This window comes from Neltuma alba, unplaced genomic scaffold, assembly GCF_004799145.2.
Source record: "Neltuma alba isolate B1F8T4 unplaced genomic scaffold, ASM479914v2 tig00012697_pilon, whole genome shotgun sequence".
Lineage (NCBI taxonomy): Eukaryota > Viridiplantae > Streptophyta > Magnoliopsida > Fabales > Fabaceae > Neltuma > Neltuma alba.
This window is the reverse complement of record NW_021637124.1, coordinates 24,613-46,976: the sequence shown is the minus strand read 5'-3', so window position 1 is coordinate 46,976 and position 22,364 is coordinate 24,613. Positions and strand designations below refer to the sequence as shown.

General features: G+C 34.4%; 2 protein-coding genes and 4 non-coding genes across 9 annotated transcripts; 2 read left to right on the top strand and 4 right to left on the bottom strand.

Annotated features, from left to right (window-relative positions):
- The first annotated feature begins 3,801 nt into the window (after positions 1 to 3,801).
- On the top strand, positions 3,802 to 9,536 carry LOC114730002 (type I inositol polyphosphate 5-phosphatase 2-like). 2 transcript variants are annotated; one of them, XM_028917019.1, is made up of 10 exons: positions 3,803 to 3,960; positions 4,046 to 4,151; positions 4,245 to 4,343; positions 4,900 to 4,987; positions 5,070 to 5,174; positions 5,714 to 6,509; positions 6,853 to 7,037; positions 7,331 to 7,439; positions 8,528 to 8,670; positions 8,822 to 9,536. In XM_028917019.1, the coding sequence occupies exons 1-10, from the start codon at positions 3,931 to 3,933 to the stop codon at positions 9,027 to 9,029; spliced, it is 1,869 nt and encodes a 622-aa protein (XP_028772852.1). In that variant the 5' UTR covers positions 3,803 to 3,930; the 3' UTR covers positions 9,030 to 9,536. The 2 variants fall into 2 exon arrangements, with proteins under 2 accessions (XP_028772853.1, XP_028772852.1); XM_028917020.1 differs by lacking the exon at positions 4,245 to 4,343 and having other exon boundaries at positions 3,802 to 3,960.
- A 424-nt stretch (positions 9,537 to 9,960) lies between these two features.
- On the bottom strand, positions 9,961 to 10,094 carry LOC114730016 (small nucleolar RNA snoR138). Its single transcript, XR_003738803.1, has one exon. It is a non-coding gene; the product is annotated as a small nucleolar RNA snoR138 (small nucleolar RNA).
- A 148-nt stretch (positions 10,095 to 10,242) lies between these two features.
- On the bottom strand, positions 10,243 to 10,375 carry LOC114730013 (small nucleolar RNA U19). The gene has a single exon (XR_003738801.1). It is a non-coding gene; the product is annotated as a small nucleolar RNA U19 (small nucleolar RNA).
- Positions 10,376 to 10,589: 214 nt separating this feature from the next.
- Positions 10,590 to 10,682, bottom strand: LOC114730012 (small nucleolar RNA Z101). The gene has a single exon (XR_003738800.1). It is a non-coding gene; the product is annotated as a small nucleolar RNA Z101 (small nucleolar RNA).
- Positions 10,683 to 10,855: 173 nt separating this feature from the next.
- Positions 10,856 to 10,940, bottom strand: LOC114730014 (small nucleolar RNA snoR14). The gene has a single exon (XR_003738802.1). It is a non-coding gene; the product is annotated as a small nucleolar RNA snoR14 (small nucleolar RNA).
- A 5,084-nt stretch (positions 10,941 to 16,024) lies between these two features.
- LOC114730003 (pyruvate kinase isozyme G, chloroplastic) lies at positions 16,025 to 22,271 on the top strand. 3 transcript variants are annotated; one of them, XM_028917021.1, is made up of 12 exons: positions 16,025 to 16,411; positions 17,896 to 18,177; positions 18,676 to 18,841; positions 19,148 to 19,282; positions 19,397 to 19,507; positions 19,626 to 19,714; positions 20,367 to 20,429; positions 20,783 to 20,958; positions 21,304 to 21,406; positions 21,526 to 21,674; positions 21,760 to 21,868; positions 21,959 to 22,271. In XM_028917021.1, the coding sequence occupies exons 1-12, from the start codon at positions 16,316 to 16,318 to the stop codon at positions 22,067 to 22,069; spliced, it is 1,590 nt and encodes a 529-aa protein (XP_028772854.1). In that variant the 5' UTR covers positions 16,025 to 16,315; the 3' UTR covers positions 22,070 to 22,271. The 3 variants fall into 3 exon arrangements, with proteins under 3 accessions (XP_028772854.1, XP_028772855.1, XP_028772856.1); XM_028917023.1 differs by lacking the exon at positions 16,025 to 16,411 and adding an exon at positions 18,314 to 18,395 and having other exon boundaries at positions 18,102 to 18,177; XM_028917022.1 differs by lacking the exon at positions 19,626 to 19,714 and having other exon boundaries at positions 19,397 to 19,479.
- The last annotated feature ends 93 nt before the right edge of the window (positions 22,272 to 22,364 follow it).

Here is a 22,364-nt window from a genome sequence, read left to right as displayed (position 1 = left end):
TCATTTTTAATTTTTAAAACAACAAAATAATTAAAAAAATAGTTGGTTCTGGTCAAAAAATAAAAAATAGTTGGCAGCCACATATGTTTAAAGTTATCTAAGCTGGTGCATTCTCATTAACCAGAACATCAATGAGTTGGTACTTTGGTAGTACCTAAGTATTAATTAAAATATTGGGATCTAAATTAAATTGATGTACTGTAGAAGGCTGTAGAAGGCTGGATTATGGTGATTCTATGAACATACTCACCTCCTAAGTATAATATCCATTTTGTAAATGGCAAAAAAAAAAAATCCATTTTGTAACACAATGTGCAATACAAAATCAATCTTATATTTAGAATCAGAGGAGTATTATTTACTCTGAATGTTGCATAATTTTTTAGGTGCGTTTACATCCAGCATTAAGGTAAAAAAAGCATTTTAGGATCTTGGACGCACTTGAAAAATATTTTAGGATGCTGGGTACATCACAAAATACTTTAAAGTGTTAGATACACTCAAAAAAATATTTCAGAATGCTATAAACATTTTAATCCAATAAAAAATCATGTGAATATACTAAACCTGGAGAGGTGTGGTTTTTATATTAGGCCCCCAATCCCAAATTAGTCAAATTATAAAAATCTTAATTTTCAATTATTTAAATTGTCTGAAATTAAAATTTTAAATGCAAAATTATCCTTTTTTAGCGGCTTCATAAATATAAGTGTATATTTGGATTACACATCAGGGATGGAAGGGAAGGGAATCGGTTTGAGTGATGTCTTAAAAATAAGCACCCAAAACACATCCCACATAAATAATTATTTATTTTTCATTTGATTTGACGGTTCAGATTTAATTTTTTTATTTTTATTTTTTAAAATAATTATTTTAATGGTAATAAAATAAAAATAAAAATAATTTTTTATTCAAAAATAATTAATTAAAAATATTAAATCTAAACAGATAGTGCAGACGGAATTAGGGAGTTGAGGTAAAGGCTAATTGTCCCAATCGCCACCATTATATTTGTATGAATTTCTTGGTTTCAGCCCGACGTTGACAAGTTTTAGCCGCTATAGTGCTTCTCTGAGTATGATTTGGGTTGCGCCTTTACTAGAGATCCGTGTGATTACAGATTTCATGCATATGGTGATTTGAATATTTAGAGGTTTCTACCCTAAATGATGTTGCTTCTATTTTGGCTTTACGCATGGATGTGGATGTATAGAAACATGGTGGAGGCCAGTCGTATGAACAGCTTTAAGCAGGTTGTAATGACAGAAAGGAGTAAGGACTAGCACCAAAGAGGAAGACGGTAGTGTACGTTCGTACCAGCAATCATTTCAACAGAGAGAGAGAGATATGAAATGAACTTCTGACTCAATAATGGCTACTGAACGCCATTGGTGCCTTGCTAGTGCCCAAAAGCACTATTCGTCACGCGTTTGATTTGTCATTGTTCATTATGATATCTTCCCATCTTCAGATTTTAAAGTTTACACCCCGCAGTTACAATGTCAGTAATACGGGAATTTCTTTGTCAGTTTTTGAGTTTTTCTTCATTCCTATCCTCACTGTCAAGATCGAAGGCTTAGGTCATATGCCATTAAAATCGATCGTCTAGGTTATGGATGATGATTTGTTGATCACGCCTCCGATCGATCGATCCATCGATAGCCGCTTATTGAGGCGTCAATGGGGTGATTAATTCTGGAACATTCTACGATTATAGGCACTGATGGAATATTGTATTCTATCAATTTATGAGGTGGAGATCATGAACCTCTCAAATCACAAAAATCCTTCAGCAGGAAAGAAGGCCTTATGGATTTTAACTATCACAATGGCAAGGCTCATCATGTGCGCATCTCTCCATTCTCACGTAATTTACCTCTTCCTCGGCTTTTTAATATTGCTTCATCGTTGCCGTTACTGTAACTTGTATTCGATTCGAATTCAGATGCTTCATGTCAATCTGTTAACCTACTTTCACACCTTGCTTCTTCGTCCGACGTCAATTAAAATGAAAGGGAGGCTTTCGCAGTTGAAAATTTATCGATCTTACCTTCACAATTAGTGCGCTAGCTGCGTCTCCACTTTCCATCTGTGGTCCCTCGTTCGTAATCCTTCACAAGGTCTGTCAATTTCCGCTAATGGCATGGATAAAGGTATTGCATTCCATGAATCTGCATTTGCACTGAAAAGAGAATAAGATCGAACTGATTAGTGATTACCAATGGCTTTACAGCTGTCCTTGATATTGTCTTCTTGTAATTTTCTCTCTGATTGCTAGACGTCCGTCTAAAAGATGTCGTGGAAAGCAGTAATTCTCGATCGCCATAATTGTAATTTACACAAGTGTCATATTAGATGTCTAGATCAATACCCGCATTAATATCCATTGCGCGTTGATTAAAGTTTGTACGGTATACATATATACTATTCCGATTCTTAATATAGGACCTAATATTAATTTTAATCCTAAATATAAGACTTATTTCTCATATTTATCAATTTTTTTTCTAAATTATCCTTATGAATACTTCCTCAATTATAATCAAGTAAGTGAGGGAGGAAGGACAGTAATAAAGATAGTTATAGTATTTTAGAAAAAACATGTCATATTTTTTATAATTAATTAACTTACCTAACTTTCTTAATCTAATCAAATAAGTTTTATAAGTTTTATATTAAAGACAGGAGGAATATATATTGTTGGTATGTTGCTTTGCATTACATCTAATTGTACAGAGGTTTTCTTTTATTAGTGTAATATGATTTTTATTCTTTTTTATTGCTTATTGATTATACGTATATTAAAATTTGACTCTAAATGTTCACATTTATTATGTACCCAAAAATAAATAAATAAAGACATCTCGTACATCGTATGGGCGCCACACTACTTGTTAGAGTCAAATGCCAACTCTTGTTTTGATCAAAAGAGGCCGTTCCTTACTTGTGCGGTCGGTCTCGGATATGACTGCACGCAATATTCTACGTTTGGTTATCTAATTTTCTTGCATTTTCGTTGCTAGTCTCATCAGTTTCGGTGTCTGTCGATGCATCTGCCTCTGATTCTCAAGGCTCATTTTCCGGTATTATTGTACTGCATTTGGTATTTATGCAAGTTTCGGGTTTATTTTTAAACTAAAATATATATTTGGTTCTTTAATCCTGTACAGGATTTTAATTTGGTCTTTTAACTTTAAAAAGTTTACATTTGACTCTTTAAATCTAAAATCATTACGTTGTAATGATAATTTTTTATAACAATCATGTATCTCTTGAAAACTAAATTTAATATGTTAGTATTTGAGAATATTTTATCAATATTTAAGATCTTAATGTCATTATATTTTAAAAAAAATTTTAGAATTAAAAGATGAAAAGTATACTTCTTAAGATTAAAGCATCAAATTAAAATATTATATAAAATTAAAAGAGAAAATGTATATTTTAACCTTATTTTTATTATTATCTAGTTGCTTAATTGAGTCGGCAGTGAATGGTAATAGCATAAACATATCGAAACTCTCGGGATGACTTATCTTTCAGAAATTGCTATTTCAAGCGTTCTCGTGAAAATGACATATGGTGTCGATGGTACTCGAAATTTCAATAAAATATATAATGTGTTGTGGTTTACTATCATAAAAATTGTGAGTGAGGACCAATAGTATCCGCTTTCTTGGACCAGTTGCAGTCCTAGATGTCTTTCGAATACGGACACAAATTCTCTGTCCTACCTTGTTGGTCCTGATACGGATGATCCTTCTATTTGAGCGTTCAAATAACTCCATTTTCTTTGTGTTATAGTCAGATAAGAAAACCTCTTATTTTAACGTCATGGGTTTCTTCCATGTTGGGGCTCTTGCTTTCAGAGTCCCGCACTGCACATAGCCTTTTTCGAGTTCTGTGGGAATCTTCTGACCTTACGCCATGAAAACAAAGCGAGGAAAACGCTCGGAGGTAAGCTTCAATATACTTCGAGACTTGCCTTTGCATGGTATGAACCCTATGCCGCTTGAAACTTGCTAGTTTATTTTCATGGCAGGCATTTTGGCCTTCCATTGTGATGAAGAAATGGTTAAATATAAAGCCCAAGGTGTACGAATTTAGTGAAGATGAATTGGACAATGAAGCAGAGAGTGAAGATGATGGTGAGCTCTGAGTTCTGCTCTACATTTTTGGCCAAGGGATCTGATCGTGTTCTTATATTTTGCCCTTCTTTGTTTCTGTGGAATTTCGTCCAGCTTTCTCTCCTAAGGACTCAAGAATGAGTGTGCGAGAAGACATTCCACATAGAATGCAAGAGACTCAATTCATACTCCCTAGTCAAAATCAAACATCAGGCAACATCCGATTCCTCTGGCTCCTTTTCCCTTTAGGAGAGAAATAAGAAATACTAATTTCACTCATTTCAAGTTTCAAACTGCGTGCTGCCTGCCTACGGGCTCTTTGCTCTTATCTCCTCGCATTGCTTACTCTGGAGTCTCTAGTTATAATATTATTTGCATTATTTATAGTTATAATTATAATGGTAGCTTGTTATGTTTCAAGCATCTAAAGATGGCAGCCCATCGCAGCTTGCATAACTCAGTTTGTAGAACACTGTATCTTCTGGTAGACATTGAGAAACTGTACTTTTATCAAGAGTCAAAATTGGTCAACTTATACATAAGAATTTGATCTTTCCATTAAATATTATATAAAGGGAAAAGGAGTCCCCGGGCAATATAACGAAAGATTAGTTTTTTACAATAATCGAAAAAAGCAATGTGTACGAACTTGTATGACTCGATAGGTATAACCTGTGTGATTAATTTTGTGAACTTCAAGAGATTGAATGTTTGTTTATGACTCCTGATGAATTCAGAGTGTTATAATCTAACTAGGTTCTGATTTCAGCTATAAATTGCAAGGGCAATAAACGGAGACGCAGAAGAGGAAAATCAGAGACTTTGCGGGTTCAGTACATAAACACAAAGGAAGTAAGGTATGCAAGTCATGTGGTTATATTACCATGTCAAACCAGAGGCACTAGTTAAGTGATAAAACCAACGAACCACATCTTGCAGGTTTGCAATTGGCACTTGGAATGTTGCCGGAAGACTTCCAGAGGAGGATCTGGAGATTGATGACTGGCTTTATACCAAAGAACCAGCAGATATTTACATTCTCGGGTAACTAGTTTCGCAAGTTGCTTCACCCTTCATTATCTCTGCTATGTTAATGTTTTGTTTGCCAAAATTAAATCCCCTTGAAAATCCCATCAACTTAATTCTTCATCAGCACTGAATTTGTACGTCAATGATAACTGCGTGCTGCAAAATTTTGAAATGGTATATAGGTTACTTGTCATCTCCATCGAGAGGTTATATAGAGCTTTTCTCTCACGATCCTGCTGATAATGGAGTTGTTGGATTTTCCTTTTGGTTAACTTGACTAAGTGCAACTTCGCGTTTCTTTCTTTTCTTTATCTTATCCATTTTTGTATTACTCTGCGTTGCTAGCTAATCAATCCATGAAATGTGTCTATTCACGTCAGAACAGAGTTATATGGTCCTAAGTTCCATTTCCACACATCTAACCTTCCGCACATTGAGCCTGATAGATTAAGTTGTTTCTAGACAGCCTTAGTTGCAGTTACTACAATGTTAGGATTCTACATCTCTAATGTGGTTGTGAAATTCTTCTTCTGAGGATATTTATATTTTGACAGTTTCCAGGAAGTTGTCCCATTGAATGCAGGAAATGTTCTGGGAGCGGAAGATAACACACCCATCTTAAAATGGGAGACAGTTATTAGAAGAACTTTAAACAAATATTCAGAACCAGAAAGCAAATACAAATGCCTCAGTGCTCCTTCTTCCCCAGTACAAAAAACTTGCATTGCTGCTAATGTTCTCGCTGAGAATATGCATGATCGTGCATTAGACATGATGAATACGCATGCAGGAACTGTTGACAGTTCTGGGCTGGAACAACAAGAACTGAAAGAAGTATTTGACAAAGACCAGAATTTTCAGTTACAGAGAGTATATGGCGTTGATCATCAGGCTAAATTTGATTGGCCTGAACGTCCATTAGACGGATTCTCCCCAGTAGCTGTTAATGTGGATTCAAAACTGCAAAAAGTACTAAGCAGCTCAGGACGAACCGGATTTAACGAGGCAGAGGATGCTTTAGTGCATGGCAATGGAATGGAGTGTTCACGCCGCAGTTCTGGAAAGCTTTGTTCGATGTGGAATGAGCCTGAAGTAGTCGATTCCCTATCTAATGTCTGCGACTCGTTTTTCCACGAGGAAAATGACATTCTTAATGAATTGCCAAGGAAAAAAGAGGATAATGGAGTCGACACGATGAAATCCCCACGTCTTAAGTATGTTAGGATAGTCAGCAAGCAGATGGTGGGGATTTATATATCAGTTTGGGTGCAGAGTTGTTTAAGAAAGCACGTTAATAATTTGAAAGTTTTTCCTGTTGGAGTTGGCTTTATGGGCTACATGGGAAACAAGGTATGCATTACTCCAAGACTCAAACTCTTCACCAGAGTATGACCAATTTGAATTCCCTGATGTAGTTTCACGTGAAGTGGAGAAAGATAGACAAGAAAAGCAGGCATCACTTTCTACTGTGTTTTGCTTTTTGTGTGTGTCTCTTTACTCGCTTTCACTTGCAGCCCATTTAAGAAATTTAAACTATGGCATCTTTTGGGGAAAAAATGAATATTAAATGCATTTCAAGTCAAGTGTAAATGAAAATCTGTTGTATTTATTAAATGAATGAAATCAAGTGCCTTAGAACTTCCTTATTCTGAATTGGGTTAATGCGATAAGAAGTTAAATTATGATGGTCCAGGGCTCTGTTTCAGTTAGTTTGTCTCTCTATCAATCACGATTGTGCTTTGTTTGCTCCCACCTGACTTCTGGGCAAAAGGATGGGGCTGAACACAGGCGAAACTCCGATGTTCATGAAATCCTAAGACGTACCCGCTTCTCATCTGTCTTAGATACAGATCAACCACAAACAATCTCATCTCACGAGTAAGCATTTTGTTTTGAATCCTTTTCCTTCAAATTATGAATTCATGCAAAGTGCATCTTATTCATCCACAATTTATGTGGCCCAAGCGGGTGTTCGCTGTCGTTTAGCATGATCTTTTTTTTTTGGATGAGAACTGAGAAGCGTGAAAAGTTTACTATCATAATATGAATGCCCTTTTAGAATCTAGTGTATTAAGGCAAATCCTGTTGAGCAGGTTTATAACTGAATTTATCAGAAGAAAGTACATCTAGCTCAAAATGTCTCATTTGAATTCTTGTTCCCCCTCTCACAGTCAAATTTTCTGGTTCGGGGATTTAAATTATCGAATCAATCTGTGGGATGAGGAGGCAAGAAAGCTGGTGGCCCTAAAGAAATGGGATGAATTGCTGCTTAATGATCAGGTGAGACACATGAAACTTCGACTCTGCATAATATGAGAAATGTGCACATGATTGCACTAAGGCTTCTCTCGACCAAGATCTTAATCACTTCTCACCTTAAAAATTTGTATGCTAATAAAAATATATACATACCTATGGTATAGTTTAAAGCTGAAGAAGGCTAATTTTCTTGCGATTGAACTTATATTCTTCACATACTTGTAACATGATTTGAATTAGATTTAGAAAAAGTTCTGCGTATCAAGCTCGAATGGGAGGGATAACATGACATGTCCATTTTTGTCGACTACACCGTTGAAGCTAGATCTGCCATTCTAATGAGTGCCTGTCCTTTTTTCACATAATAGTTTCGTATTGCTCCCTCGCATTAAAAGAACAAAATTCTCACTATTATTATTATTATTTTCTTTTTTGTAATATCGAGAAATGAATGCACAGATATATGTATACATATACGGAGTAAACTTTTTAAGGAATTACAGCTACACAGACATCCTCAAGAAATTATGTGATAAAGGTTTGGTATAAATGATAAATTTAACAATACTAGCACAAAGCCCCCATCCCAATATATTAACATATATAATAAAATCTACGTAAGTTACAATATTCACAAGTCCTGACTGAGTGAGACGTTCCCAATGTTCCGATAAAGTCCTACTTTCATCTCTACTCCGCGGAGGAAAAATTTTCCTGGTCTCTTCTCCCATAGTCGGCAAACCCAAGCGACGCAATAGAGTAATTTCTCAAATCAATGTCTTCAAAAATCGAGTCCCTGGTCAAAAACCGCAGGTTCTGCAAAATAACTGGAATACCAGTGTCTTGGAGACCGATTGGAGAACTAACCACTAATACCAGGGCCGGGCATCATACCTGTCCTGCCGTTCTTACCCAGGGGCCAGGGCAAGCAGCCAAGCATGGTGGCTGGTTGGGCTAGGACAGAACAATACCAGGCCAGAACTAGTGATGTTTGTCTTGTGTAAATGCTTTTTATGTCCAAATTTGGCGATTCTACCAACTTATATCCTATTTTCTGAAGGGTTAGAAGTCATCGTACGGAATTTTCTAATTGCTTGGTCTATCTGCAGCTGAGCAAAGAACTGCGAAGGGGGCATGTATTCGATGGATGGAAAGAGGGATTGGTAAACTTCCCGCCCACTTACAAATATGAGATAAATTCTGATAAATATGTCGGTGAGAACCCAAAAGGGAAGAAGAGATCCCCAGCTTGGTATGAGCAAATACTAGTCTCTCATTGAGCTTTTTTACCCAACTTCACACATGTCATTTGCACTTATTGTTATAACTATAGAGAATCCATTTAGTTATGCAACGGGCTGGATATGGGTTGGGAAAAGTAACTGTTAGATAGCACAATGCAGGTGTGATCGTATATTGTGGCGAGGTAGAGGAATACGGCAACTTTCATACCAGCGTGCAGAAATAAAGCTCTCAGACCATCGACCAGTTAGTTCTATCTTCACTGTTGAAGTTGAAGTGTTTGACCATCGTAAACTCCAAAGGGCTTTAAATTTCACTAGTGCAGCCGTATACCCAGGAGTGTTCCTTGATGAAGTTGGGGACTTGTGATATATCCGAACCAAGCATAGACACTTCACCTTTTTTGAGCGAAATATTGCTTCACGCCCAGTATTTCTAGCGCAAACATCTTATGAAGAAGACCACTCTTCAGATACAGCAATGATCACTTAGACCAAGGTGTGATATTTCTTTGGTGAAGACAGGAGGGTGCCAGATTCAAAATAATTCCGACAATCCCTCGAGTTGCCTGCTTCAGTAATTGTCAAAGCAATAAAAGGAGGACATCAAATTATCGGTGTTAGAGTTTTTTTTTTTTTTTTTTTTCAATTGAGTTGTTTAGATCGCCTTGCTTTCAGCAAAATTTTGAACATCACAAGCCATATTCAACGTGTGCATAGTTGCTACCCTTTCCTTTTTGTTTGGAAGTTATTCCCATGTTCAGCTGCTTTGATGCGCCTTCTGGGCAGATATTTTGCATATCAATGCTCTCTTGATGTTTGTCGTTAGCTTCATGTAATTCAAACATTGAGGATTGAATCATCGCGATTTCAACAACTTTCTAGGCCATGTCAAGCAAAATCCTCGAAAGATAACGAGTTTGGCAATGAGAAAATTGACCGGAGCATTCTAGGTGTTGGTCATGAACAAATCCTTTAATCCTCCTGACTTGATTGTCGATTGGTCCAATCTAAGTTGTCGGGTACCCAAATTTTAAAGTCTTGTGGGTATAAGGCCTGAGCCCTGAAATGTTTTCTAAGCTATACACTACTCGGATTTTCTTAGGTCTTTATATTCTTAACTGATCATCTCTTCAGTGTTGCAACCATTGCCATTTCTAAAAATTTTCTATCACATTCGTTGATTGACTAACCATAGTCACTTACCTTGTAATGTCAATGAAAAAGAAAAAAATAAATAACTGAAATTCACTGATAAAAATATTTTCCCGAATAATAAATGGTCAGACTAAATAATTAGACCATTTCCGAAGCTATCTAGGTATGGAACAGTAGAAGTAGCGTTCCCTACCCTCAAACTGATTCGGGTTAATATGCGCCTTTGTCTGAACCAGAGAGGTGCCAGCGTTTCACCTTCTGGTAATTCGAAGGCGATATCATCACAGAATTACAAAATTCACCGTACACAAGATTTTATTTTCATGCATTCAGATAATAACTCATGCCATAGAATGCAATTTTACATTAGAAATAGAATGAGTTCTATTTTTTTATGCATTTATTATACAGATAGATTATGAGTAGAATGTTAAAGGCTGCTTGAGGGGCATCTGAGGAGAGAAAAACAGAGCCCCTTCAAAAGGCCTCTAAAGGGTCCAAACATCCAAAACGGATGATTCGGACCCGGTTCATGTGTGCCTCATAACTAAACCACCAATGAAATCTCAAAATCAAATTCATGTGGCTACTCTAAGAGGCAGCAAAATCCACCATGCCCATCAACACTGGATCCTAGTTTGGAAACAGGACATGTCTCAGCAGAAAGAAAGAATCAGAACACTATCCAACGGAATTCATGCATTATTAAAGAAAACAAACAAAAAAATGTATCAATATAAGCAGTGAAAAGAAGCAAGGAATGCTATTGAGTTACGAGCATCAGGTCTCCAAGGTGAAATAGCATCAATGGTTATTCAGACGCAAATTACCCATTTGTTAAGTTGAGATTCATCACGCGCCCGTAACTTCTTTCCATTTTAAATTACTAAAAACAAATCATGAGAGGGTTTAATCCTCAATAACAGAACACTGCGTCTCCCTAAGAAGAACCTAAACGTGATAATCTGATATCCCCACCACCCGGGGGGGGGGGGGACAGACGATGAAAACAAGAAAATCCAGGAGGGAACAGATGTAGCGATCAGAACCTGTCGGGATTCATTGTAACATCACACTAATATCAGTGGATTGACAGACTAATGAATTGCTATCATCACTTCGCTATTCCCACACAATCAAACCTAGATAATCAAACCAATTCCAAGGAAAACATTGAGCTCAGGGCTTATTAGTGAATCGATACGCCATCAGCGACGACACCTCGTCAGATCCGCATCTGGCATGGTTGCTTCATCAGAAACTCAATTTTTTTCTCTTCTGTTATGAAACAATCCGCCAGAAATGCGTAAATCTACAACAGAGTCACCGCTAGAGGAGCCTTTCATTCCCAGCGATTACGCACAGAGCGGCATGTTCTCGGCAATTTAATTTATAGATACAGCCTAGGGTTTTTCACCAGCAAATTTAGGGTTCGGAATTTTTTTAAAGGGAAAAATTGTATTCGGGACACATACAAAGCCTGGCCCAAGATTTTAAAACACTCTTACCCTTAGGCCCAATTGTACTCAAGAAGGGATCCATATATTAAACCACTGGGGTATCATACAAAGGTTGTTCTTGAATTTCTTTCTAATAATTTTTTTTGCCACCACTAATAAAATTACTTCTTTTCGTGGGAAAAGAAATAAGATTAATTTTTTTCAGTTTTGTTCAGCGTATGAAATATTTCAATTAATTCCTTACCTAATTGAATTCTTAATTTGGATCCTTAAATATAAATATTTAATAATTTAACGATGATGACTTCAATGGCGCCAAATTTTTAATGGACCATTAAATTATGGATGCATGAGCAAATAATGGCGTGGATGATGAGTATGTAATAATTGAGGTAGTAAAATTAAAAATGCTAGTGAAATATCCAAACAAATTCGACTCAATCAAAACTAAATTTTAATAAAAAATATATAGAAATTATGATTAACCAAACTTACTCTCAATCAAAATCAATTTTAAAAAGGTTTGTCCAACACTAATCAAATAGGCACTATTTTCTTTCCCTGTTTTTTTGGTTAGATTAGCCCAGACAATATTTAACATGCACAAATCTAGATAACAAAGTGTTTTATCAAAACTGCAGGTTTCTGTCATCTTTACTTTTTTTTTTTAAAAGTACAGTATCTTATTTGGTTTTTATTTTTATTTGTGAACAATAACAAAAACCGATCTCAAGGAACATGAATATATGTGGGTTTTACTTGTAAGTTCTTAAACATTAGTTAGAAATTATTAAATTAAAATCAAAAGTAAATGAAGGACAATATTAGTTGACTCATGAAATGGGCCAACTGTCAAGTCATGCGGAAGACCGTGACGCACTTTGAGCTTGCATATTTAACCACTTATCAGTCTAACATGATAACATCGCCCATTTACAACAAATGACATTCAGCATTCTACGGCTAATAGTAGCTTACCTCCGATTATTAATATAAAAATTTAATTTTTATTTTGATTTTAAATATAATACTTTAATTTATTTTTTTTATATTTATTTATTTATTTTAAAGATAGTTTTTGTAGTAATGGTAGTTTTAACAAATATATTTTATTAGTAAGAATATTTCAGAAAAGAAAATATCTATTTATTACAAATAAATAATTTAACTAATTTTTGTAATATATTCAAATTAGTTAACTAACTCTTATATTAAGAATTAGAGGTAGTATAAGAGTTATTTTGACTTTTAATTTGATTCTAAATATAAGACCATGATCCATCTTATTTCTCATATTTATCCATTATTTTTAAAGTAGTCTTTATAGTAGTTGTACATGCTAAAGATTTCATTAAATGATAGTTCTACTTCTAACTGATACACATAATTAGTAAGAATATTTTAGAAAAGACAACACCAATTTATTACAAATAATTAATTTAACAAATTTTATTAATCTACTCAAATTAGTTAACTAGCTCTTATATTAAAGACTAGAGGTAGTATTTGACAATTTACAAGTAGTTTTTAGAAATTTTCAACTCTAAATTTTGATGTACATGTTGTCTCTTTATATTTACAATGAATCTGTAGCAATTCACAATTTGATGTATTAAAGGCTTAGGTTGTGTTTGGTGAAGTGGAAAGATGGGTCTTGGAATAGAAATATGCGAGGTTGAGACATCTTATTTTATTTTAAATAAAAGGCTACAATGTTTGATTTGTTAAAAAGTGCCTTTTTTTTTCAGCAAGAGTTCATATAGTTGGCAAGAAGTCTTATAATTCATAAAGTTGTGAGTTTGAATTTCACTACTAATGTAAGGACTTTGTTAGTAAACAATCTGTAGGTACTTATATAAGTGTTTTTTAAGCTTAGACACATATCCTGATCTTAATAAATCTTCAAGACCCAACTAGCTGAAATTTTTTGTTAACCAAAAAAGTTGCTTTATTGAGAGAGAGAGAGATATATATATATATATATAACTAGAAAGAAAATTTAATAAATACCTTTCTCATTTTTAAAAAAAATATTTTTATGTATCAAATATTACAAAAATCTCTTTAATAAATATGTAATAAAATATCTGTGGTATTTTCCTGAAAAGAAATTAGTACATGTAACTCCAGTTTATAGGCAATACTTAAGTCAAGTTGTTTATATTCACTATGTTAAATTTTTCAATGAGACATGGTCATCTATCTTATTTTTAAAATATAAAAAACAGCACAATGACCATGTATGATTGGAGATTTCAACTTGTAGATATAAAAAATTCAATGTAAGTATTTTCCTTAATTTCTCTCTAAATTCAGTTAAATATTAAAGAGGATGAGTTACCTATATCATTATTTAGTTTTTTAAAAAATTGTCATTTTTAGTTTATGATGTGGTGTGATCAGGACTCTCTGTTTAACCACACTAAACAGCTCCTTTAAATTTTTATTAAACTAAGGTCACTGAATAAACTCTTTGGTGAACTTTGACCCAAAAAAAAAAAGCTTTGGTGAACGATGGAAAAATGTTTTTAAAAAATGATGAAAAAATTTCTGATACATGGTCAGTGGTCAATTGCTTGGGCCAAAAGGAAAAAAAAAGTCAATGGTCAATTGCGCGGATGCTTTGCTCCCGAAAGGCCGGAGCGCAGGACGGCACGTGCAATATTCGTGCGGAGGCGGCAAAGAATTTGCGCGTCGCAGCTTCAGGAAAGAAACAAATCACCTCTCGTTTTTATTTGAATGTATTTTGAATAAGAATTTATTTAATACATTCTATACAAATATCTTTCAAATTTCAAATTTTAATTATTTTCTAATTTTAACATTTTCATTAGAGTAAAAAAATTGTGTTCTTATTAATAACAATAAAGATAATCTCTTTCTTAATTATACTGATTAATGGTCAGATGTTAATGAAGAATTATAAAATTTCTATAAATAAAATGAAAGTTTTAAGGAGCCTGCTATATATGCCTAATAAATGCTTTCCTGAATTTGTTCACAGAAAAGTGTGATAATTTAATTATTTACCAGTGTTGTTGTCAATGTTTTGTAATTTGATAATCACTGAATAGGTAGTAAAAGTAGTACTCCTTTTAATTTTATTTACAAGTGACTTTGAGTATATTTTATTAGCAAAAATCTTAAACTTTATTAAATCTATCTTAAAATTTATTTTTTTTAATTTTATCCTAATTTCATATATATATGCTTTTAAAAATAATATATATAATAAATGAATAACAAAATAGTAAATTCTAATTAAAAGTTTAATGATGTGACTTGCAAATAAGAGAAAGAACTCAAACTCTTTTTCTCCATACCTTATATGTAGGGTGAGAGGAGTATTTTATAAGAATAAAAAATAACATTACTTCCTTGTTATTTATTTATAATTTTTAGAGCTTTATTTATATTAATTTTTTGCCAATATATTAATTTTCTTATTGTTGATTATTTTAATTCTTGGGTATTTTTTTGTATAATTTTTCCAATCAACCAAAATATCATATGTAACATTGTCTCCTTTCCTAATATTTTAAGTGTGACATTGTATCTCTTGATATTTTAGGATCTAGTATTCCTGAGAAAATATTTTAAGATGAAGATACTCTTTCACACTTTAATTTGATTCATTATGAATTTTAAGAGATGCATGGATTCAGAATTTTTTATTTTTAATATAACTGTCACGTATGTTACTTTTGCCAATTTAATCAATAATCAATAATCAATAAGTTTGGTCAATATCAAAATGAATTATTCACTGTTTATATAAATATGAATATTTCTTTTTTAGTTCAAATAAATATAATCAATGTACCACATCCAAATCGTTTCATCCTCTATACGTGATTGAGATTTTGATTATTAATTTGTGTATGAATGAAAGAAATCTAAATTCATCCTCTCCAACTTGAGGTAGATTACATTCTTTTTTCTTCTTCCAAAAAGACCTATGATGTATTAAAAAGTATAAAAATATCCAATTTTACAATAACACTATGTTTCTATTTATAAGTCATTTATATCCCAAGCCTGCAAACAAAAAAATACATTAAATTAATTTTTTTTTTACATTTGACCTTATTAAAGATAGAGTATTAAAAATGTTTTATATTTTTTTTTCACTTATTTATTTTATTTTTCTCTTCATTTATTAAGTCAACAAGGATAAAATTAGAAAAAGTTAGGTAATTAAACGTACAAGTAACTTATATTTAAGAACAAATTTTTTCCCTACAAATAACTTATAAATAGAAACAAAATGGTGTAATGTAAATATTTCTAATTAACACATAAGATTATTAATTATTTTTATTTTTAATTATTTCTATATCTTTCTTATTAAATACACATTTCTCTTTCTCAAATAAAAAGAGATAACCAATAAAGCTTCAGTGAATAGAATTGTTAGCCTAAGCAAAGGGTTTCAGTTTTATTTTTATTTTTTAAATAAAATAAGAAGGCTATTTTTCGTTCTAGCTGGACATTAGTCAAATGGACGTCCCACCCCAATTATGATATTGACATAATAGAGCATTGACGATTCATTATTAAAGACAAATATGAGAAGAAACAAAGTATCTGATTCCAAATAATGACCAAAACCATTTGGGAAAATGAAGAGCGGACTCACGATAAAATGGAATCGGTCGGACAATGGACAGTGACAGGAAATTACTCAAACATTTAAGACATGATGACGGGGAGCTAAATTGTTTAAATGGCGGCGAGTCGCGAGTGGAACAGTGCAGTCATCGCTCTCGTATTGTGCAAAAAGTCGCTAACGAAACTTCTCTGGCCCCAGGTTTTCTGTCTCTTTCCTTGAACTCTCCGTCCTTTGTTCTCGCAGACATTCCCTTCCTGCCTCATTTGCCTCGGCGTCGTGTCTGATCACTTCGAGGCTTGTGGCAATGGCGACGATCAGTCTGTCCAAGGCGATGTCTTTGTTGAAATCGGATGCCACCAGACCTTCCGATCTCTCGCATACAAAATACGTGAGTGGCCTTGTGTTTCGTGCTGAACCCACAAAGGAATGTCTTCGCCGAAAGTTTTTTCCGGGCCGTCGATGAGGACGGTTGAGCATGTCCAGAGAAGCGAAATATCGTCCCCCAATGGTCCTGTGATCATCGTAAGTTTGTTTTTGGTTTATTATTTGTGTTCATGAGTTTTGATATGATGCTTTGCTTGCTTTGGGCGCTGTCTGCGTTGTCATGTTGATGTGAAAAGTATAAAAGTTGGAACTTCTTCGCCTGTACATAAAAATGGGAACTTTGAACAGTGATTTGTCGCTTTTGCAACTAATCGGCTGAGGCAAGGGCGTTGCTTGATTGAAGAAGATATAAATGTTCTTTTTCCTGAACAAGGCTTATGATTAGCATAGTATTGAATTTGTTTACTTGTTGATGCTAGTGATTGGTCCAGGAATGACCCAGTTTTTATCATAACATCGTTTGACCATATGGCTGTAAGCCTTTAACTTGCTTTTCGCCGATCGTGGGAAATTTGGAGAAAAAACAAGATAATTATAAGCTTCAACCACTCGATGTCTTTCAATCAATTAATTGTTGGGATCTCAATTGCAGCAGCGCATTCAGAAAAGGAAAAGAAATTTTTTTGGAAGGGGGGGTTGTTTTACAGAAGTAGAACAAATTAGCTGTTTGCAGAGTTTGAAGTGATGTCTTGTAAATAGTGTGGATTGTTACAGATTTTAGATTGAATATTGATTGACATTGATATTGATTGATACTTAGCGTGGTTTAAGCTCTCAAATAGACTTGTATCCATGATCTAATATGAATAATATTAACGAAATTTTATAGCTCTTACAATTTTTATCTGAAAATGCTAATAAAAAAAAATCTGAAAATTTATGAACTTCTCACACTTACAATTACCAGTCTTTGTGTGGAAAATTTTCACCCCTTCTCTTAAAGTCAACTTGGAGAAGTAGCACTGTATTAACAATATATATTCTAGTTATAGACTTATGGTACGTGATAGTTCCTAGCCAATTGGTGACGTTGATGCTAAATTTATCTGAACATTTACAGCTAGTTAATGCTTCTTTTCTTTTTGGGTAAGAATAATGGTTTATCATATTTCATAACTGGGATAATGAAGACAAATTTGATATGTTAAGGGGCTAGTGATGTTAACAAACACTCACATTTAAATATAACTATTGATACCTAAGCTTTGGTATTGTATGATATGTTTGAGACGTTTTTAAACGTATTTGAGAAGACTCAAAGAAGTGTGAATACTAAAGATTTGATTGTTTCAATGAGTACTTTTTAATGCACTGAGTCTTATTATTTGACGCATATCCAACATGGTTTGAGCTCCGATCAGAAAATCTTGGTATTTTGTAGGCCCCAACAGTACATCTGGCTTCACACACACACATATTAGATTATTGTCTCACATTCAGCTGAAAAAAAAAATATTGTCTCACATTGTTAGATGGGATCATTAAAGCATGGAGAGTAGAACATTTGGGCGCCTTTTTTTTAATACAGCTTTCAGCAACCATATTCAGCATTCAATATGTATTTTTGCAGTACCCAACACAGATTCTAAGCGTCCTCTGTCTCATTCTCTTGAATAAACTAGGTCGATCCAAACTCTTTGTTGGAGCTGCAGTCTAAAAATCATGCTGTAGGGCAGACAGGGACAAATTCAGATGCGCATAGGAAAACTAAAATTGTATGTACCATAGGTCCTTCTACCTGCTCACGTGAAATGATTTGGAAACTAGCTGAGGCTGGAATGAATGTGGCACGTTTAAATATGTCACATGGGGACCATGCGTCACACCAGAAAACCATTGATTTTGTAAAAGAATACAATGCCCAATTCAAAGACAAGGCTATAGCTATAATGCTTGACACCAAGGTAATCTTTTCTCCTATTTATATTTCCACTCTTTCCATGTAATTTCATTTTGTTTTGCATTTGAACCATTGAAATAGCCCAAAATATTTGAAAGTTTTGAACTACATTTTTTTCTCTCTCATTATCCTATCACTAGGTGAAGAGAATTATTTCTGATACTTTGAATCAAGAAGCAGTAGCTGCGCACTAGGTTAAATAAGCGTGCGTGCACATGGATGGTAAATGTTCACTTATGTAATATGGTAAATTAATGCTAAATAAATGCTCATGCTGATTACCATGAAGTTAAATAAATGCTTACGCTTAAACACTTGAGATCTGCCTGCATTGCCTTTGCTTCCCTTTCTCCGGTCATACTGCTTATATCCTTTTAAACACCAAAATAATAAATAAATAAATAAAGCATAAATTCCTTTGTTTTCATATCTAGTCATGCTTTTCAATACCTTGTGTTTTAGTTTTGATTTTAACAGATGCATGCGCTGATTTTCTTTACAGGGTCCTGAAGTTAGAAGTGGGGATGTACCTCAACCAATTTTACTTAAAGAGGGACAGCAATTCAATTTCACCATTAGAAGAGGGGTCAGCTCAGAAGACACAGTCAGTGTAAATTATGATGATTTTGTGAATGATGTGGAGGTTGGAGACATGATACTGGTTGATGGTAAATATCGATTTTTTTTTGCATGTGTTGAAGACTTGAAGTGGACCATGTACTGTGCATGGCAGAAACACTGCTACAACTGTCATGTTCTATAAATTACTGAATATTGGATTGTTGCTGCTGATTCTATGCTTTTTATCTGACTAGGTGGAATTTTGTCATCTGCCGTATCGGATGATTCCTGTTATTTGTAATATGTTTTGATGATTTGAATCTTTGAGTAGCCAGAATGTATTAAATTATTGCATAACGGGGTTTGATTATCTATAAATACAAGTTGAGCTACATCTGTTATGTTTTTAATAGGTGGAATGATGTCTCTTTCTGTCAAGTCAAAGGCGAAGGACTTGGTTAAATGTGCAGTTATTGATGGCGGAGAACTGAAATCTCGCCGTCATTTGAATGTCCGTGGAAAAAGTGCAACACTTCCTTCTATTACTGGTATTTTTTCAGTTTTATTTCTTAATGACACGTCATGCCCTGGTTTATTTTTATTGTTTAAATGTGCATTTGTCATTTATGTTCTCTTCTTTCTTTTATGCATCAATTCCACAGACAAGGACTGGGAAGATATCAAATTTGGGGTGGACAATGAAGTAGATTTCTACGCTGTCTCATTTGTGAAGGATGCTAGAGTGGTTCGTGAATTAAAAGACTACCTGAAAAGTATTTTTCTAGAAATCTAGTCATGTTTCTGAGCTTACTCTCTGGGTATATGCTCCTGTGTGGGTTAAATCTATTCCTTTTTTCTTCATAATAAGATTATCATAAAACTCTTCTATAGGTCACAATGCCGATATACATGTGATTGTAAAAATTGAAAGCGCAGATTCCATACCAAATCTTCAATCAATACTTTCAGCTTCGGATGGGGTTAGTTTTCAACTCTTCAGATTCTCTTAATATATGTAATTTTTTGACATATGCAAAATAAAAAAATGGTATTGTTCGCGCCAACTGAGCTCTAGTGAAAACTAATTTATGTTAGTCTTCAATTTATGCCTAGTTTCTCCATAATGGTCTGAAGTCTGAACTCTATTCCGGAACAAATAACAAAATATCATGATTTTTGTCTACCATGTAGATGATAGAGCACCACAACCTATATACATTAGAGGGAATAAGAAAGAGTGGAAGAAAGTTAACACCAGGTCAGCTAGAAGCGGTTAGCTGTAGTAAATTATATTAGACCAGTAGTCAGTAAACATTTTAGCATCATAAACATTAGAGCAGCAGTTATTCAACATTTTAGCAACCTCAGGTGTTCTCCATGTTTACAGCATACGCTTTCTAGGCTAGTATCCAGTTGTCATTTTATTTTCTTTATTATTTTTCAATACAAACATGTGTGGGAAGCTAGGTAGAGTCGTAGAGAGTGTCTTGAATTTCTGTGAACTTGTATTTGGAGATACTTCCTGGCTTTATTGGTAAAGTGAGTTGAGATTCTTGCTTATTTTCCTAGTAAAGATTTTCTCCTTTTCTTCCTATTTCCCTATTCCACCTTAAATGTTCTTTTACTCTGTAGGCCATGGTTGCTCGTGGGGACCTTGGAGCTGAGCTTCCAATTGAGGAAGTTCCTTTACTGCAGGTAATGTGTTCCTAACAGAAAACATCTTATAGATGCCACCATAAAAGATTGGTGAAGGAGTTTCTTGAATGGATTAGATTGCTTAGGGATTTCAAGTAAGCAATGTGAAATGTAGAACTTATGTAGCATTTAGGGTAAACTGCATACCTGGAATCTGAGGTGTGAGACATGTGCTGCATTCTAATCTTAAGCTTGTTTCTGTTCGTTGTTCTGACATGGTTCTCGTATTAAATGTGCGTAATGTAACTGCTGTTTCTACCATTTGTGGCCTTAAATGTTTTTGGAAATAATATATTTCTCTTATAAGTGATGGGACTGTGTTTAATCTTATACATGCTTTTTTAACCAAACAGGAGGACATCATAAAAAGATGTCACAGTATGCAAAAGCCAGTGATTGTCGCAACTAACATGCTTGAAAGCATGATCGATCATCCTACACCAACAAGGGCAGAAGTCTCAGACATTGCAATTGCTGTCAGACAAGGTGCCGATGCAATCATGCTTTCGGGGGAAACTGCGCATGGAAAGTAAGTTTGATATATTTTCAATTTCCCCCCTTAAGATGTACTTTTTCTTAAGGGGAAAAATGTGCTTGCTTATAGATCACTACCTCTTATTTCAATTTAGTGAAATACAAAAGGCAAACATAAAGTGGTTATTATTGACATTCTACATATGTTGTAGTTATAAATAAATACCCATAAATCCACTTCCATTGAAAATGTATGCATGCTTTGAAATTTCATATCTGGCTTTGGGCAACATGCTTGGTTGATTGTGCTGTGCCTAATTATAATGGACTTCACGTTTAACTTATTTCCTTTTACGATTTATAATATACTGTATCTTTGGATGGCTACAAATTGCCTCAGATTCCCATTGAAAGCCGTTAATGTAATGCATGCTGTGGCATCGAGGATCGAGTCAAGTGTTCAGAGTAGTGTTGGTCCTCCTAATCATCTGAGTTCCCATCAGGTATGCGCTTAATTCAGGAGGAAGTCATCTTTCCCTCTACCTTAAGCACGGTTCATTTTACAGATGTCCAGATTTGATCTATTTGAAAATATAACTAGTTTGTGTTTATATTTTGACAGAGCGAAATGGGAAAAATTTTTGCTTTTCATGCGACAACTATGTCTACCACCCTCAATACTCCTCTAATGGTTTTCACCCAAACAGGATCAATGGCTGTTCTCTTGAGCCATTATAGGCCTTGCTGCACCATCTTTGCATTCACCAATGAGTGAGTAGCCCCTTTAAGGGGCTTTCTTTATTTTGAGTGATTTTGGCTTCTCAGCTTTCAATTAATATGATTTCATCTCTTGCAGGGAAAAGATTAAGCAGAGGCTGGCACTTTACCGCGGTGTTATGCCGATATACATGGAGTTTTCAGACGATGCAGAAGAGACCTTCTCTCAAGCCCTCAAGCTGCTATTGGTGAGTATTAGCAAGGATCTCCATGTTTGGCATAAATCTTCTTTCCCTTAATGGTGTCTTATAGAGTGGATGTTAATTTTTATGATTCAGAATGAGGGGCATTTAGAGAAGGGACACCATGTTACCCTTGTCCAAAGTGGCACACAAGCAATCTGGCGTGACGAATCCACTCACCTGATACAAGTTCGTAAAATTTCATGAATGAAAATCATCTGTGAAGATATTGTCATTTTTGGTAATTAAGATTTTTTTTTTTTAATATTCAATTGTGTGTTAGATTTTCCCCCCCAATTGCCTGTAAGGTTTTTGTAGGTTACTGGTTATTAAGGGTTGTTGAGCACAAAAACTGGATGCTTCAGGAACCGTCTGAATCCAAATGATCCAATTCATTGATTTTGGGATTGCTGTGCTCTGCTTCAGGTTCTCTGACTGTTTATTAACATATCTGAATCAGAATATGCAATAACTCTCGACATTTTCAAGTTATTGCTGAATT